Source organism: Budorcas taxicolor, chromosome 12, assembly GCF_023091745.1.
Source record: "Budorcas taxicolor isolate Tak-1 chromosome 12, Takin1.1, whole genome shotgun sequence".
Classification (NCBI taxonomy): Eukaryota; Metazoa; Chordata; class Mammalia; order Artiodactyla; family Bovidae; genus Budorcas; species Budorcas taxicolor.
The window spans coordinates 19,345,298-19,364,225 of NC_068921.1; the positions used below are offsets into that span (position 1 = coordinate 19,345,298).

General features: G+C 46.0%; 1 protein-coding gene across 1 annotated transcript in view; it reads right to left on the reverse strand.

Moving 5' to 3' along the window:
• Nucleotides 1-2,462: 2,462 nt before the first annotated feature.
• Nucleotides 2,463-18,928, reverse strand: part of EBPL (EBP like) — a 31,361-nt gene continuing 14,895 nt past the window's right edge. Inside the window, 3 exon segments of the mRNA XM_052650333.1 lie at nucleotides 2,463-2,703; nucleotides 4,377-4,515; nucleotides 10,110-10,179. Coding sequence (XP_052506293.1) covers nucleotides 2,463-2,703; nucleotides 4,377-4,515; nucleotides 10,110-10,179 — 450 coding nt within the window.

Below are 18,928 nucleotides of genomic sequence, written 5' to 3' on the forward strand. Positions count from 1 at the left end.
AATAACCTCGGATATGCAAATGATACCACCCTTATGGCAGAAAGTGAAGAGGAACTAAAAAGCCTCTTGATGAAAGTGAAAGAGGAGAGTGAAAAAGTTGGCTTAAAGCTCCACATTCAGAAAACGAAGATCATGGCATCAGGTCCCATCACTTCATGGCAAATAGATGGGGAAACAGTGGAATCAGTGTCAGACTTTATTTTTGGGGGCTCCAAAATGACTGCAGATGGTGATTGCAACCATGAAATAAAAAGATGCTTGCTCCTTGGAAGAAAAGCTATGACCAACCTAGATAGCATATTGAAAAGCAGAGACATTACTTTGCCAACAAAGGTCCATCTAGTCAAGGCTATGGTTTTTTCTTGGTCATGTATAGATGTGAGAGTTGGACTGTGAAGAAGGCTGAGCACCGAAGAATTGATGCGTTTGAACTGTAGTGTTGGAGAAGACTCTTGAGAGTCCCTTGGACTGCAAGGAGATCCAACCAGTCCATTCTGAAGGAGATCAGCCCTGGGATTTCTTTGGAAGGAATGATGCCAAAGCTGAAACTCCAGTACTTTGGCCACCTCATGCGAAGAGTTGACTCATTGGAAAAGACTCTGATGCTGGGAGGGATTGGGGGCAGGAGGAGATGGGGACGCCCGAGGATGAGATGGCTGGATGGCATCACTGACTCGATGGACGTGAGTCTGAGTGAACTCCGGGAGTTGGTGATGGGCAGGGAGGCCTGGTGTGCTGCGATTCATGGGGTCGCAAAGAGTCGGACACGACTGAGTGACTGAACTGAACTGAACTTTTTACAACATTAAGCCTTCCAATCCATGAACATGCATATCTCTCTTGCTTATTTAGGTCTTATTTAACTTATCTCAGTGTTTTGTAGTTGTCTTTGCTTTCTGTGTAAGACTTGAATATCTTTCTGTTTTCCCCTAAATATTAGAATGCTTAACCAAATGGCATTTTTTAAAATGCTACTTTAATTATTTACTGGTTTGTTTTTAATCTCATTAAATTGGACTGTTACTCAGAGCTTTCCCCTACCTGACGTTCCATGAAACAATCATCCCACTTGTTAAAGTGGTCTGATATATGCTGGGGAAAGTTCGGCTTAACAAATTAATCTCGCTTCATACTGCAGAACTTCCGAAGTCTTTAATGTGCTCATATAATATTCCTCAAGCGTACTTGCCCATATTCATTCAGTATTCAACAAATATCGTAGTCAAGTATCATTCAAGATATAAGCATAGAAAAACAGTGATTACTCTAGGTATTTTATGCAGGAGAATTCCATAGACATTCCCTGTCACCGGAGAATAGAAAAACAACAGTGAAAAGGAACAGTTGAAAATGGTCTCCATGCTGTCACCCTTCAAACCTCTCACAAATACCTCAAACGGTGAAACAAATTTGGCATCCAGGACTGTACCTGCAGCTCTCTGCCCGATAAGGGGAAACCTAGATAGAGGTGGAACATAGGCTGAGCTGAATGACAGCAGCCGCAGTGGCCAAGCAAGTGCCTGGTGTATGTATGGGCCAGGCAACCCTCCTAGGCAAGAGAATACATCCGTGCGCTAAGAGGCCATAAGAAAAGCAGGTGTTGGACGAGTTAAGGTGAGTACCCGCTCCCCACCTTGGACAGAACTGCTGCAGCATCTGCCGAAACGAGTGTGGCCTGCAACAGCGTGTGGCAGTGTTTCCCTCTTGGTACTGAAGGTAAATGTCAAATTAATGTGTCACTTGTATCAGTTACACACGACATCATGGCATGCCTTTCTGCGTATTAACTTTGCCTTCATCTTATTATTTCTCACTCTTACTTTCCCTATGTCCCTATTTACTGATTTACTTTTTATCGTATTTTTGTAAGGTATTTCAACTCTTCCTCCTTGCAGGAGAACAGGTATAAATTAATCAGCTGTTGGTGAAACCCCAGTGTTCACCCATGAGGAGTTAACCCGCTCATAAACTCCTTCTACTGTCAATTTTTTTTTGTTGGCTTCACAAATTTGCTACAGTACAAACACAAAACAGAAGCATTCATTTCATTTCTGGTTTCACTTTAGTAATCAAAAGACTGGTGGGAAGATCAGAAGTTGAAGCAACAATAAGTTCTTTGAAATATAAAATTAATATAACATGCTCTACAGCATTTCATGATAATTGGCTTTATTAACGTACAACAAGTAATGTTAGCCATAAAAGGATATAATTAAATGTGTTTTATTCTGTTTAAAATTTATTCTGTTCCCTGTATTGCCATTTAATTGGAAAAAAACAACAACAGCAAAAACTCATCAACCTTACAGTCCATTTGAAATTGATTCCACTGAAATCTATTAGGTTGTTCCAAAATGACAATAAAAAAAAGAAAAGCACAGACTGGAATGCATTACATTTTGGCCCAACAAAAAGGATTCATTCTCATAAAGCAAGCTGACAGTGTTTATGACTTTGAAAATTCACTGAAATTTTTTGCGTGAATTAGATCCTTTGTGATGCATTTTCTTGAGTTCTACCCATGACTGCCACAGTAACAGTCCTGGGATCAGAACCCAAATACCATTCAAAAATACCAGATAGACCCAAAAGTAGAGCCAACTGTTGGTGTTGAGGTTGGGGCTTCCCATAAGCCAGTCTGGGCAGAAGATCATCCACCCGCCATACAATTCACACACACTCAGGGTAATCTGCACGAAATGCCTGTTAGAGAGAAAGAGACAGCGATGAAACTGCCAGCTATACCAACATCATCTCCCACAGCAGATCACCTCCCTGAAGTGGGACCTCAGGTTTCACACAGAGCTCCCTTGATGGGGCAAGTTGATCACTGATGAAGACCCATGCTTTCATTTTCCTTTGGAGAAGAAAATGGCAACCCACTCCGGTATTCTTGCCTGGAGAATCCCACGGGCAGAGAAATTGGTGGGCTACAGTCCGTGGGGTCACAAAGAGTCGGACACAACGAAGAGACACTCTCCTCGGAGAAGCAACAGTACCCTCTCTAGACTACGCTCGGAGTTAAAGAAGGTCTCTTGGGTATCCAGTCCTATCCCTTGGAAGGTTTAGTGAAGTCAGGAAAGAGAGACCTGGATGTGAACTTATGAGCTCCAATCTCACCTGTTGGAAAAGGGCTAATAATAGTCCCTTCCTTGAATAATGCTTCGCTGGTGGCTAGCTGGCAAAAAATTCACCTGACAATGCAGGGGACTGGGGTTCTATCCCTGGGTCGGGAAGATCTGGAGGAGGGAATGGCAACTCGCTGTAGTATTGTGGCCTGGAAAATCCCATAGACAGAGGAGGCCTCGCAGGCTACAGCCCATGGGGTCTGTAGAGTCAGACATGACTTAGCGACTAAACCACCACCACCTCAAATAATACTGTGGAGATTAAATGAGATATGTAGATAAAGCACGTGCCTGGTACATATTCAGCAACGCATATGTGTGAAAATGTTTGAAATAATATACACATGGGTAAACGTAGCAAACCCACAGCCACGATGATGGACATGTAAGGTGCCCAGAAGCAAGCTCCAGGAGACAGTGAAGGACAGGGGAGCCTGGCATGCTGCAGTTCACGCGGTCACAAAGAGTCAGACACAACTGAGCGACTGAACAACAACTACAGGCGCCCAGAAGGAAATTTTTCCTACCAACTCTCTAAGTAAAATCGGGTGGGGGCGAGTAGAGTAAATGACTTTTGAGGTTTCTTTCAAGTCTGAAATTTCATGACGAAGTTTTACACAGACTTCTTTGATCCAAGATGGTGGAAAATGGAATGCCACTGTGCCCAGCTGACATGAGTCTAAAACCATTCCCTGGGAATCATTCTGTACGTCCCAGGTCACTCTGTCCCTAAGGAGGAGAGGAAGGGAACGGAGGGAGGGGGCGGAGTTCACAGTTTCAGGGCCTCACTGATGGATGGCTAATCTGCCGTCTTTCTCCTCTATCTCCCAGCTCTTCAGCCTTCCCCATACCTTCCAAAGGCTGCCTCTGAAAAGACCTATTTATCTTGCATGTCCACCTCAGAATTACCTAAGAGACTTCTCTTTGTGACACGTGGAAGAGAAGTTTCTAGAATGATTTGGGGGCGGAAGATGAAAATAACTACCCTTTGATTTTCCACAATACTGGTGGCCAGTCACCCAAAGCTGCTAGCCCTGTGCTTGTCTATACAGTGTCGAGGCTGTCACTGCCATCATATTTCTAGTGTTTTTTATTTTGACCGATCCGAAATTACACTACATCAAATGACTTTCTACTCTACTTTTCGTCCAACAAACAACGGTGGTCGTCATCCACGCCACATGACACTCTGGCATCGGGACAGCTGGTGTTTCTCCTCTTTCCAGCCGGAGAGGGGAGAGCACTTACCGATAATATTTCTCTTTGACGATGGCATAAATGAGGACCAGTGCCAGAGACCCACCCAGGACGACCATCAGAATTTCCACAGACACGATGGCTGGATCAAAATTAAGCCATCTTGCATCAGCTTTGCCATATTCTTTCCCTAAAAATAAATACATTTTGTTACTCATCTGGCAATTATTTTTATGACAGTTGGTGAAAATGACCTCCTCCCCCCCCATTTGAAGGAGATAAAAAGAATAACTGAACCGCCATTCTCTCTACAGTCTTCATGATGCCTTAGTGGAAGGAAACAGGGGTCCTGAGACAAAAACCCATCACCCCTGGACACCAGTACTGATAACAACATCACGTTATATTTGTAAAATGGTGTGCATTTTCCAAAGTGCTTTCACAGGCGTGGCTTCTTCACCTCCTCCTTTTTCATCGTAAGCAGCAGAATTCTAAATCAGTTCGACACAGTCAGACTTTGCAAAGATAATCTTTAGTAATTATCTTGGTAGATGCATTATAATTCCTAACTTTAAAATTTCAATATAAAGTTTGTATTAGTCAGATGTGGGAAAATTACTGTTCAGGAGATGTTTATAAAAACACGTTTATTAATAACTGAAGAGGAATTGAGTGTTGAGGGGCCAGCAAGGAGGGGAGGAGGGAAACACAGCCTGGACTACGGAATGAATCTGAAATGGACAAAGGGGGCATTTCAGTCTGCTACAGAGTATTCACTAACAACAGCCACCACGAAAGCCTCAGTTGTGCTGTCCTGGGGGTAGGTGTGCACTAAGAAATCTTTTCAGACCCCATTATCAGGATGGTTTCTTCCAGAAAGCACTATGAGGTCAGACAGTCTTTTTAGTGCTAGACTGCGGGCCTTGCGTGAAGTCATATTTCCTTCCCTCGTCTCTTCTTTCCTTCCTCCTCCTCTCCTTCTCTGTCTTTATCTCTTTCTTTTCCTGTTTACCAAAGTAATACATGCTGGTCCTAAGATCTCACATAACCAGTGGGGGGAGAAAAGAACCCAACGCCCCCACCTCTTTGCTTCACTCTCTTTGTGGGTGACCCCTGCTCTCACGGTTCTCACATAACTTAGGAAAGCTATGAATGGTCCAAAATTAGCTCCATGATCTGACTGATCTGGTCTGAACAGCACAAAACAACAGTCTCTTAGAGTTAGGGTCTCTCTGGGGCTGGGGACAGAGGTTTCTGATGAAAGGCTGTCCTCAGGAAAAGGACAGGCCAGTAAACAGAGTGAGCTATTAAATGAGATAACACAGAGACACATGCTGAGCGGAGATTCTGTGTGCGGCAGACACAACTGGCAGAGGCGTCCAGCCTGTCCTTAGCTGACTGCCAGCCGTGACCTCACCAGGAAACAACTAACAGTGAAAGTAAAAGTTTTCCCTTTAAATTTAAACACAGATACAACAGGTGGAATACACCACCTAGTGTACCCCAAATCTAAGAAAATATCACAAGTGAAAGGTCAGTGCTTTAGGAGCGAAGAGATTAGTGGGTATTCAGACATTCACAAAAATAACCCTATCCATTCATTTAAAAAAAAAATTATTTATTTGGCTGTAGCTGGGTCTTAGGGCACAAGGGATCTGCAGGCTTTGTTGCAGCACCCGGGATCTTTAGGAGCAGCGCGGGAACTCCTAATTGCAGCAGGAGCATCTAGTGCTCTGACCGGGGACTGAACCCGGGGCGTCAGGAGCGGGGCGTCTTAGCCACTGGACCGCCAGGGAAGTCCCCATTTCCTTCTTTAATTCAACAGTTTTTGGTAGCAAATAGACGCCTCTGTGCTAGACCTCAAGAATGCCTAGCACAGAACACGAAGTCTGCCTGCTGGTGGCTCACGCAGTAAGTGACAGGGACAGAGAATGGGGCCAGGGAGGGGAGGCACTGCACAGACCAGGAGCGGAGGGGTTCCGATCACCTCCTCTTCACCCTACAGGGGAGGGAGGCGTCACCCTGGGCTCATGGGGAGGCTCAGCACACAACAGGCGGGCGACACTGGACGGATGAGGCTGACGGCCGCTCCCTGGTGGTGTGACACTCGCAGGCTGGGAGAGGAGGACACGGGCCACGGGGGCCACGGGGGGCGCCGCACTAGGACCCAGAGGGATCCGGGAGGGGCCGTGCGAGGCGGGCTCCGCACTACCACCAGCGTGGGTGAGCCCTGCTCCCACGGGCAACGTGGCTGGCCTGCTGCAGTAACTCAGGGCTGGCAGGGCACTGAAGCCGGCTCCTCAGGGACACACAGGCGCCTGCTGGTCCGCGAGCTGGGAGGGCGTGGGGGTGAGGGGCTGCTTGTCTAGACTTCTATTATACAGGCAAGCAGGGTGGGGAGGGGCGGTGCACTGAGGGCGTTTGAGGGCCTCTGGATTTTACCAGGAGTTGAGGCACACGCAACCCTGGGTCTTAATCTCAGGCTCTTTTCTCACTCCCAGACCTTCCACTGTTGGTGTTCAGTTGCTCAGTTGCATTCAACTCTGTGACCCTACGGGCTGCAGGACGCCAGGCTTCCCTGTCCTTCACCATCTCCCGGAGTTTGCTCACACTCGTGTCCATTGAGTCGAAGATGCCATCCAACTGCCAGCAATCAAGGCGATGGAAGTGAGGATAAGCACCCCACAGATCAGTGGCCAGCCCACCATTCGTTTCTGTCCCAAAAGGTACCCGGTCCAGTCTCAAGGGCCAGTTAGAGGAGGGGGGTCATTTAACACGAGCCCCACATAGACCCTCGAGTGGTGCATCAGTTGCCCCCACCTTGGGAAGTGTGTATGAACTGAAACACAGCTCTTACTCCCTAAATCAAATGGCCTCTTCTGGAACTTGTGCTAAGAAACAATCTGAATTACAGAAATAAAGTGCATTTCATGGAGAAATAACAACAAAAACATCTCAGGTCTTAAATCACAGGAGGCGAGCCCTGAATAGGGGAGGGAGAGGTGTTTCAGGGGTAAAGTTTGAGCAAAAGCCTGGGGCTGAGAGTGCTTGGTGTGTCTGAAACTACAGGTAATTCAGCAAGTTGAAGGAGACAGGATGTATGCCCGCTCGTGCGTGCGTGCATGTCTAAGTGGGGCCTGGGGAGAGGCAGGGGCAGCATAAACGCTGGAGAGGAAGGCGGGGTGGGAAGGGGAAGCAGGCCCTGCTATCTGCCCGCCCCAGTGTACCAGACTTCTGGCCTCTCATCTATCACTTAACTTTGACCATCTCTTTGCAGGTTCAATGCCTATAAAGGGAGGGAAAGGGCAAGCAGAGCATTAACAAAGCTAATGTGATCCTCGTCCTTTATCCTGCGACTGACCGCCAGGCTCGGGCAGAGGTTTAGAGAAAGAGGCACAGGCAGAGCTGGAGGGGGCACCCAGGAGCCAAGCGACGGCAGTGGCCTTTGCCACAGCGCAGAGGTGAGGACGCGAGGGGCGGCGACTCTTTCTTAACCGGCCCCGGCACCTTGGGTTCTGGGCTCGGCCCAAGAATCCTGCTGAGTAACCTTAGTGATTTATTCTCCCAACAGCTTTATAAATGCCACACAGCAGTGTTAATTGCATTGACTGTGTCATACATTACATCCCTAGTAAGAATTTATTGTATAATTAGAAGTCTGTACCTTTTGAACATCTTCATCGAATTCCGCCACTCCCCAGCCCCTGCCTCTGGTAACCACAAATCTGATCCTTCTCTAAAATGAGTTTCAGGTTTTCAAATTCCACATGACAATGAGATATTGTAGTTTTCATTTTTTTCTGTCTAGTTTCTATCACTTGGCATAATGTTCTTCAAAGCCCATCTGTGTCATCACAAACTGCAGGATTTCCTTCTTTTTACGGCTGAATAATATTCTGCTTCCTTGGTGGCTCAGGCGGTAAAGAATCCACCTGCAATGCAGGAGACCCAGGTTCGATCCATGGGAAGGGAAGATCCCCTGGAGAAGGGCATGGCAACCCACTCCAGTGTTCTTGCCAGAATTCCATTGACAGAGGAGCCTGGCGGGCTACAGTCCATGGGGTTGAAGAGTCAGATAAATACAATGCAGGTTGTTTATCCCCTCATCTGTCAATGGACACTCAGGCTGTTTCATGCCTTGGCTGTGGTATAATAGATGCTGCTGCTATAAACAGGGAGTGCAGATTACCAATCACTCCTGATATCGAATCTAATTCCTCATCCCCCACCCTTCATAGCAATACCCTGGCCTGCCTTTAGCAAGGATCCTGTTGAGTCTATCATCAGTCCCCCAGCCTTGATGTTTCTTCTTAATAATTTTCCATCCACTGTCTCTGACCCTGTTCCCAGCCTATAAATCTCCACCTATCCCTGTATCTAGGGCTTCCCTGGCAGCTCAGATAGTAAAGAATCCACCTGCAATGGAGGAGACCCGGGTTCAGTCCCTGGGTCAGGAAGATCCACTGGAGAAGAAAATGGCAGCCCTCACCAGCATTCTTGCCCAGAGAATTCCATTTTGGGGCTTCCCAGGTGGAACTAGTGGGAAGGAACCTGCCTGCCAATGCAGGAGATGTAAGACACGTGAATTTGATCCCTGGGTTGGGAAGAGCCCCTGGAGGAGGGCGTGGCCACCCACTCCAGTATTCTGGCCTGGAGTGTCCCATGGACAGAGGAGCCTGGCAGGTACACTCCATGGGGTTGCAAAGAGTCAGACATGCCTGACTGAACATGAACACATGTCCCTGATTAAGGGTTGAGCCAATCTCTCTCCCACTGCTGTGGTCTCTGTGGAATAAAGTCTTCCTTACCATCTTTAAAAAGTTCTACATCCTGGTGAATCAAAGGACAATCCACAGATCAATATCCAGGAGGCCTAACCCAGACCCTCTGAATCAGAATCTGCATTTTAACAAGAACCCCAAGCAATCTGCGTCCTTTGGTTTGGCTGTGCTGGGTCTGTGTTGCGGCACATGGACTTAGTTGTTCTGAGACATAAGGGATCTTAGTTCTCCAACCAGGCATCGGACCTGTGTCCCCTGCACTGGAAGGTGGATTCTTGACCACTGGATCACTAAGGAAAACTAGTTAATACCTCTGCAGAGCAGGGAGAGTTCTGGAAATTATCTACAAGAATATATATATGTAACTGCAGCCCACCAGGCTCCTCTGTCCATGGAATGCTCCAGGTAAGAAAACTGGAGTGGGTTGTCATGCCCTTCTCCAGGGGATCTTCCTGACCCGGGGATCGAACCCAGGTCTCCCGCATTGCAGGCAGATTCTTTACCATCTGAGCCACCTGGGAAGCCTGTACAATATATATACATTTATATACAAATAAATGTTAAAAGTATGAAAAACACCCAGTTTAAATACTGCAGACTCCTCAATCTGCACTCAGTGCAAACATTTTAAAATATACCTTTATTGAGATATAATCCATGTGCCAGGTCTGTTTTTTTCTTAAACCTGTTTAAAGTGTATAATTCAACAAGTTTTAGTACATTCCAAGATTTGAATCGCCACAACCTCACTTTACATTAGTTTCTACTTCGCAAAAGAAACCTGTACCCACTGTTAGTCATTTCCCATTTCTGGCCAAATCCCGCTCCCTTCCTGCACCCCCAGGCACCCACTAATCTGTCATCTGTCTCCATGGATCTGTCTCTTCCAGACATTGCATGCAAACAGAATCGTACAACGTGGGGTACAGGTACTCGTTTAATGGACAGCCGTACGGAACTGACCCCTCAAATGCGGCAAGTGCCAACGCTTTACATTACTCACACAATGAAGTGATCAAGGCATCTGAGTCTGTGATGTTTCCCACCATAGACAAGTAGACATAAGGGCCTTCCTGGAGAGAAGAAAAGGAAAACATGCTCCAATTCAGCATCACACCCGGGAGATGGCACCGGAGGCACACCCCCGTGCGGGCAGCACCCCTTGCCCAGCGTGCAGGAGCACACATCCCGGCCGGCACCTCAGCCCCACACCGCACAATCCCAGTGTGCACGGGCGGGGGCGGGTGGGGGCCGACCTTGGAAATGGATCCACCCAAAGTGAATGTTTGTATAGTAAATGCTAGTTTTCAGTGACTGGCATTCTAAAATCAGAGCTGTGTTCAGACGGAGAAAAAAAATTAGCTGAAAATTTTGTCCAAGAGTCTAAATGTTATAGTAAATAAACTAAATTCTGGATTAATCCAGAAGTACTTCAGAGTACTTCATGTCTCACCTCCAAAAAAACCCCAAGATCTCTCTTAACAAACGTGGCATTTAAGTATCACTATCAGAGCAGGAACTAGTTTTTTCCTCCTGCATAAGGGCAAATTTAGGAAAATTAAAAATGCTTACAGGCTATATTTAAAATTTTGGGTAAGGAAATCTCTGCAATTATATTTAGCATTTCCTCATCAGAGAAATGTTCCTTTGCCTAAAATTTCAAAAACTGGATTAACTAGGATTCTCTAAGATATCTGATTATGTTGTTCCTTTAAAAAAATTTTGTTGCTCATCAATACAACTTTTTTTTTTAAATTTCTTTTTACCAAAACAATCACGTACATGACATCAGAACAGTGTCTCTGCCTAAACCCTAAGCTCACTTCTAGTACAAAACTTCCCAGAGGCTACCAGTTTTAACCACTTCTAACTGTAGTTCTGGCAACAATCTTTATACTTATACTACTATTTCTATTACTATTTCTTTGTGCTTAGTCGATCAGTCATGTCCGACTCGTTGCGACCCCATGGACTGTAGCCCATCAGGCTCCTTTGTCCACAGGGATTCTCCAGGCAAGAATACTGGGGTGGGTAGCTTACCCCTTCTCCAGGGAATCTTCCCGACCCAGGAATCTAACTGGGGTCTCCTGCATTGCAGGTGGATTATTTACTACCTGAGCTACTGGGGAAGTCCCACTATTAACTGCCCATCCTGAAAAATTACGATATAAATTATAGTTTCCCCTTCCCTTCCCTCCATCCAATTTTTGATGATGTAGGGGAGGAGAAACTTCTTCCTCCCCTCTTAGGTTCTGTAAGCTGGTTTAAGAATTAATTGACATAAATGGATTAAAAAGAAAAGCATACACATTTGATTTACTATGTTGACACGTACATGGGAATCTTCAAAAGGAAAATGACCTGAATAAGCTGTCAGGCCCCAAAACTCATATGCCTGTTTACCCAAAGACCAGTAACTGCAGGGATGTGAAGAGACCAGGGGGCTTGGGCTGAGCAGTACTGTCCCCAGTAAATACACGGGGAGAAACTAATGGAAGACAAGGGTTATTTCAGTCGGGCTATTTGCACAGGACCATTTCAGCACTGACTCCCAGTCCCCGGTGAAATGAACATTCTTTTCCTCCTGGTAAAGGAAGAGCACCTTTCTCAAGGGAAATTCAAAGACCTGATTTGAGCAGGAAAGGGGGGAGATCAGAGTGCCCTTCCACATCTACTGTTCTCAACTGCCTTCTGTTCAAAATCATCAACGTGCCAAAGTGGCATAATTTGGAGTGGCGTGTTCTGAACTCCTTTAACAGCTACATGAGTTCTCTTTAATTCTTCTGTTAGTTATCCCGAATTTGTACCTTCAGGAATAAGCTTCAAACCTCACCTGACTCCTCCATCAGTGCTGTGCAGTATACGGACTTCTGTGATATCAGGCGAGTATGAGAACCCCCAGCAAGCTCTCTCCCGCTCCTCCCCACGTCTCTCAGCCTCTGTCCACTTTGTACATTGCTGAGATTGATCACATTTTCCATTCTTGTTCTGTAAACGTATTTGTCTTCCCCATTTTATCTGTAAGTAGATTCTCAAAGCTGAAAAGTCAATCGATGCTCTATTGACAATATGGCCATTATAAAAAGTGTTCACTGGAAGAGGCCACAACGTCTTACTCTACAAATCAGTACTTCTGTCACTTAAGAAGAATGTGGCAAATGGAATATTCCTTCTTACCTTCATACGTCTCTCAAAATCATGCTACATTTTAGCTTCCTTCGACTTTGGGCCAGGACTTTCTTGTAAGATATTTTGGTTCATGCCACAGTTTGTAATTGCCTTTCTTTTTCTCTAATTGAGAGAAGAAACCCTACTTTCTCCCCATCTCATTAACATAATCTTACAGCTTCTTGTTCATTCCAATCTTTGCTGAACAGAGGCTTGAAGCTGGTTTCTCTTTTCTTCCTTTTTTAAAAAGATTTATTTATGCATTTATTTATGGCTGTTCAGGGTCATCATTGCTGTGCTCGGGCTTTCTCCAGTTGCCCGAGCCCCCCGCCTCGGGCTTTCTCCAGCCCCCCGGCGAGCGGGGGCTACTCTCTCTTGAGGCACCAGGGCTTCTCACTGCAGCGGTTTCTCTTGTTGCCGGGCGCAGGCTCTACGTACACGGGCCTCAGTAGCTGCAGTGCGTGGACTCTACACCTGTGGGGCACAGGCTTAATTGTTCCACGGCAAAGTGGAATCTTCTTGGATCAGGGACTGAACCGGTGTCCCTGCATTGGCAGGCGGATTCTTCACCACTGAGCCACCAGGGAAGCCCTATTTTCCCTTTTCTTAACATTCTGTAAGTTACCTAGTAGGTAAGTGTGGTTTATGTCAGAGCATATATGAAAATCCTATTCCTTCAAGGAAATTTTTAAAAATTACAGGTGAGATAGTGTTTTTAAACAAGACGTACTCCCTGTCTGCTTTGTAGCTCCTTATTCTCACCGGCTAATTTTTTTATTTTTAGCAGAGCCACAGGAAGTCCACATCACTTCCCTGGCATGGCTGGGGAACTTTCTAGACAAAAATACATCTGCTGGACTGGCCAGTAGGGGCAATGAGGCTGAGCTGAATATGACCCTCTGTGGGGCTCAGTCCACCTATCTGTGAGATAAAGGGCTTCCCAAAATTAGACTGTTGATCTCATGACTTCCACGAGCAACCTCTTCAGCTGGAGCCATCTGCAAACCCGGACCCTGACATCCTGTGTGGTTCTTTCCTCAAGAGCAATTCTGTGGGTAAACGCAGGATGGGGACCTGGATCTAAGATCAAGATCAAAGTCACTGGAAACATTAGTTACTATTTCCCAAGAGCAAAAATTACCTGTAGGATTTGAGAGAATGGAAATAGACTTACTTCCTCCCATGAATTCATATTTTATATCAAATGAACCACAAAGTGCTTTCTCTTCCCTGTTAAAATTATTTTCAGGCTCTGGAAGACGAAATTTATACTAACTTACAGAATAAACTTGGAAGGTTATCAGCTCCAAAAGTCTTTAATCATACTATATGGTGAAGAACTAGCCAGCCAGAACTAAAATTCATGTTTGAGCTCAACAGCTACCTGGAGATTTTAGGGATCAGATGAAAGGTGCTTGGTAAGCAGCAAAGGCCATCAGTGAGGTGTTGCTTAACTGGGAAGGAGGGTCTGAACAGGTGGAGGGGTAAGCGCCCTGTGCTGCAGGCTGGAGATCTGGGTGAGCTTGAGCAAAAAAAGAAAAAAAATATATATATAGCATATTTTATTTCTTATATTCCCTGCTACCTTGACCTCTCTGAGTTTCAACTCCCTCATCGATATAAAGTAACAGAGTAAAGCTCTCAGCAGATGTTGGATGAATGAAGCCCTGAGTGAATGAGAGAGTAATGAGCAGAGTTAGGCTAGACCTTCACCTTTTGCCGAGTGTCTCTTGCTGACTGGAAGCCCTGAGTGTGGCACTTGGTCCACTGACCTCACTGAGCGGTGGCCTGGGCGGAGTGCCTGTCAGTGGAGGGCCAGGCGTGGAGAAAGGGGCCCCCATGGAGGGCTGCGGGGTCAGAGCCTTTTGAGCCCCAGCCGTTCAAGTAGGAGTGGGCTGTGCGTCCCACACCTGCCACTGGTCATCAGTCATGGGAAGGCCAAGCTCGTGGCAGCCCCCAGGGCAGACTCCCTGACTGACTCACTGGGCGTGAGACTGTTGTCAAGAATTTTGGAGTGAGTGCAATTATTCCTACCACTGTCTGAGAGGCAGACACCTGTCCCCTAAGAAGCACAGCCTGAATTTTTACAGAGAAACTCACTCAGGATGTAGGGGCAACATGACAGGAGGTCTGGGTTCCCTTGAAGATACTTCAGCAATAATGAAAGAAAAAGGAGGGGAGGGAGGAGGGAGGGAGAGAAAAAAAAAAGGGACAAATGAAGCAAGTGCAGCAAAATTTGAAAACACTGAACCTGCTCATTACACTAGTCTCTCTACATCTGCGCATGTTTAAAATTTTTCACAGTAGAGCTTGATTTAAAAAAAGATACACAGGACTTGCCTGATGGTCCAGGGGCTAGGACTCTGCATGCTCCCAACTCAGGGGGCCCAGATTTGATCCCTGGTCAGGGAACTAGTGGAGAAGGCGATGGCACCCCACTCCGGTACTCTTGCCTGGAAAATCCCATGGACGGAGGAGCCTGGTGGGCTGCAGTGCATGGGGTCGCTAAGAGTCGGACACGACTGAGCAGCTTCCCTTTCACTTTTCACTTGCATGCATTGGAGAAGGAAATGGCAACCCATTCCAGTGTTCTTGCCTGGAGAATCCCAGGGACGGGGGAGCCTGGTGGGCTGCCGTTTATGGGGTCGCACAGAGTCGGACATGACTGAAGCGACTTAGCAGCAGCAGCAGGGAACTAGATCTCACGTGCCACAGCTAAGACCTGGTACAACCAAATACATAAAATAAATAAATACTTTAAATATATATATATATATAGCACCTTTTCATACTGTTCATGGTTAGACAGCATCACTGACTCACTGGACAGGAGTTTGAGCAAACTCCTGGAGATGGTGAAGGGCACAGAAGCCTGGCGTGCTGCAGTCCACAGGGTTGCAAAGAGTTGGACACGACTGACTGACCAACATACAGCACTTGGTCAAAAAGGAACTGCTGTCCCTTGCGTTTCTGGGTTCCCGGCTCAGGACCCGTGGTCCCAGAGGTCCTCTGCCCTCACACTTCTCACCAGCCCCAACATGTCCTACACACACACACACACACACACACACACACACACACACACACACACACACACACACACACACCCAAGGATAAAAAGCAAGGAGAGCCAATGGCCATGACCGCAGAAAGAAAGGGAAAACAGTCTTGGTGTTCGCACTCCCTTTTCAAATAAGCTGTGCCCTTCTGGTGAACGAACAGCCACTGACATGCTAGCCCCCTGTCCTCCTGGCTCTGGGTGACACGCTGAGTGAATTCTCCGTGATGTCCAGTTAAGTCTGCAGAGAAGCTGCAGAGTGGGCTTCCGCTCCCTCTGTGTGTGCATGCTAAGTTGCTTCAGTCACGTCCAACTCTTTGCGACTCCACAGACTGTAGCCCACCAGGCTTCTCTGTCCATGGGATTTCCCAGGCAAGAATACTGCAGTGGCTTGCCATGCCTTCCTCCAGTGGATCTTCCCGACCCTGAGATCAAACCCGCATCTCTTGCATCTCCTGTATTGGCAGGCCAGGTCTTTACTGCTAGGCCTCACCCTGATAGGGCTCTTTTCCTGTTACAAGTCACCTGTCCTTGCCCCACATCAGTGCTCCCAACCCCCACAACATGCTGATTTTCCATCACACTTTTGTTTACTCTTCCGACATCCTTTCTGGTGGTGTACCTTTACCATTTTAACTATTAAAAATTATTGGAGTGATACATGCTGTAAGTTAAAAAAAATTTACAAAAAGCTATAAGGTAAAAGGTAAAAGTCTCTTTCTCTCCTGATCCCCAGTCTCACCTCCCAGAGATATCACTGCTTGAGTTCCATAGTAGCCTTCAGGAAATTTTTCATGTATATGTTATTATATAGCTATAAATATTTAAAATACTTTCTCCCTGCCATTAGTTTTCCTACTATCAACCTAGAGGGTGATAAGGACAATTCCACAATGTTTCTTGACTTAAAAGATTTTAAGCTCAATGTATCAGGAATTTTGGTTTAAAAACATTTAATTCATATTAAATGCACTAAAATGTGACTGGACTATACCATCTAATTGAGCTGCTAACAAAATCAACTTAAAAGCTAAAATGAATCTTGGCAAATAAATTAAGAAACAAAGGCAAGATTTCCCTGGTGGTTCAGTGGTTAATACTCCGTATCTCCAATGTTTAATTCTTGGTCAGGGAACTAAGATCTCAGGTGCCTTGAAGTGGGGGGAAAAAAAGGCTGGTCTCATCTCATTTTTCACTTAATGTGTTCCAGACATGTAGTTCTAACAATGCATGTTATAGACTTTGAGACAGCTACAAGTCAAAGCTCAGATTTTAAAAACATGCTTGAGCTGGGCAAGTTTCTGCTATTTATAACTCAATGACCAATTGGTAAAGAACGCTCAATTTACTCATTTCACCCTGAAAGAAAAATTCTTATAAGCCTTTATAGGCTTTATAGAAATAAAAGAGAACATACATTTTCTTCTTTGTAATTTGTGTTTGTGTTTGTAAAGGCTGAATTTATAGTTAAATATATTTGCAAGGTTAAAAAAAAAGTGTTTGAATGAAGAGCCAGAAAAACTGCAATGCATGAAGAGTGGGGGAATAAAGTGGAGCAAGACTAGAATCAATACATGAATCCTGTCAAAGCGTATTAGCACTTACTGATCTGACTCATAAAACCTCAGCCTAATCGGACTTGATTTTTCCATGTCATGGCGACAGCACTTATCATTGTTTCTGGAAGGATCAGCTGCTTCAGCCTCCTACAGCCCCTCAATGACAAGGCTTTATTGACTTCATAAATATATGCTGCCCAGCTGTCATCCGCTTAATGAGGCGACGACTTCCATTCGATGGAACCATTCCACTCGGTCCTAGCAGGCGGGCTATCGCCTGATATTAACAATGGACCATGCTGGCCCTTTCAGAAGTTCGGGTACCACACAGCCACACAAGTTCTATTGTTCCTACAACATGGTAGCTTAGTGTTTGCTTTAGGACTTAAAAACCACTTCTCCCCTTTAAAGAATATACCCTCCTTTGCTGAGGCAGTTACTTCTTAGATCTGAAACCTTCCAAGGCTCATCTTTATTGGACATGTGTATAATCACATTATTACTTAGGGACAGGATGAAGATTAAAACTTAATCCAAGTAAGAAGGATGGTGAGGAGGGGTCACAAAAGGGACAGAAGAAGGATGAACATTAATTGAACTCTGCTAAGCTCTGGGCACTGTGCCCAGTGCCCTGCATCCTTGCTACTCATATATGGTCCATGGGCCACAGCTCGGGCACCAGCTGGGAGCTTGTGTGGACTGCCAGACCCTAGCCCAGACTTATGGAGATTCCTGGGCACAGTCAAGTTTGAGAAGACCTGCCCTAAATTACAAAGTTTATTTAATCCTTTCAACAACCATTCAAAGAAAATGTTAGTTCCATACTTTATGTCTAAAAATTTGGGGTAGACATCTCAAATTTGGGTCCTGATCTCGGACTTCCAGGCTCCAAAACTATGAGAAAGAAATTTCTGTTGTTTATAAGCCACCCGGTGTGTGGCATTTTGTTGCAGCAGCCTGAAGAGACTGACCCAATAAGGAAACCCAGAAAGAAAGTTTCCTTTCTCCCTTCCTTAAAAAAAAAAAACAAAACACATATTATTTGGCTTTTTATTTCTCTTCACTGCCAAAAGAGTTTAATGCAAAATACAAGTATGAGTGAACAATGAAATTAATAATTTCCCCAGTGCTTAGAAGTAAAGAATCTGCCCTTGATATAGGAGCTGCAGGAGACCCAGGTTTGATCCCTGGGCTGGCAAGATCCCCTGGAGGAGGGCATGACAACCTACTCTAGTATTCTTGGCTGGGAAATCCCATGGACAGAGGCGCCCGGCAGGCTACAGTCCATGGAATCGCAGAGAGTCGGACACGACTGAAGTGACTTAGCAGCAGCAGTAAACGGGGGAAATCACTGTAGTGAGAATTTTGGTTTTTCTGTATATGCTCTGCAAAGCCTCCTCAGCTTGTATTTCTCACACATATTTAATGCACATTCCCTGGTGGCGCAGATGGTAAAGAATCCGCCTGCAATGCAGGAGACCTGGGTTTGATCCCTGGGTTGGGAAGATCCCCTGGAAAAGGGAATGGCAACCTGCTCCAGTACTCTTGCCTGGAAAATTCCATGGACAGAGGAGCCTGGCAGGCTCCAGTCCATGGGGTCACGAAGAGTCGGACACGACTGAGTCAGTAAATCACCACAATATTTCACGATGCACATATATTTCCTCCTTCCCCTCTGCATCACAGAAAGGATTTCCAGCGGGAAAAGGGGCGCTGCCCAGGATTTCACAGGTGGGGAAAGACAGAGCCGGCTGCACCAGCACACGTGTCTGACCCCAAAGCCCATGCTCCGTCCGCCTTCCCTCTCCGCCCAGGGTTTCTTGAGTCAGAGCTCCTCTGGGACAACGCCGAGTAACCAGCACTTGAAAGGCAGCCTGTGGTGTGAGTGAGGGTTAGTGACAGGGCGGAAAAGAGCCAGGAAACCACACCGTGGGAATCGGCGGAGCTGCAGCTCAGCCTCCCTTTGGGCTACAGAAGACGGCACAAGTAGGACCCAAAGAAATCACAAGGGGGCTAGTCTCAGCCCAACATAAGGCA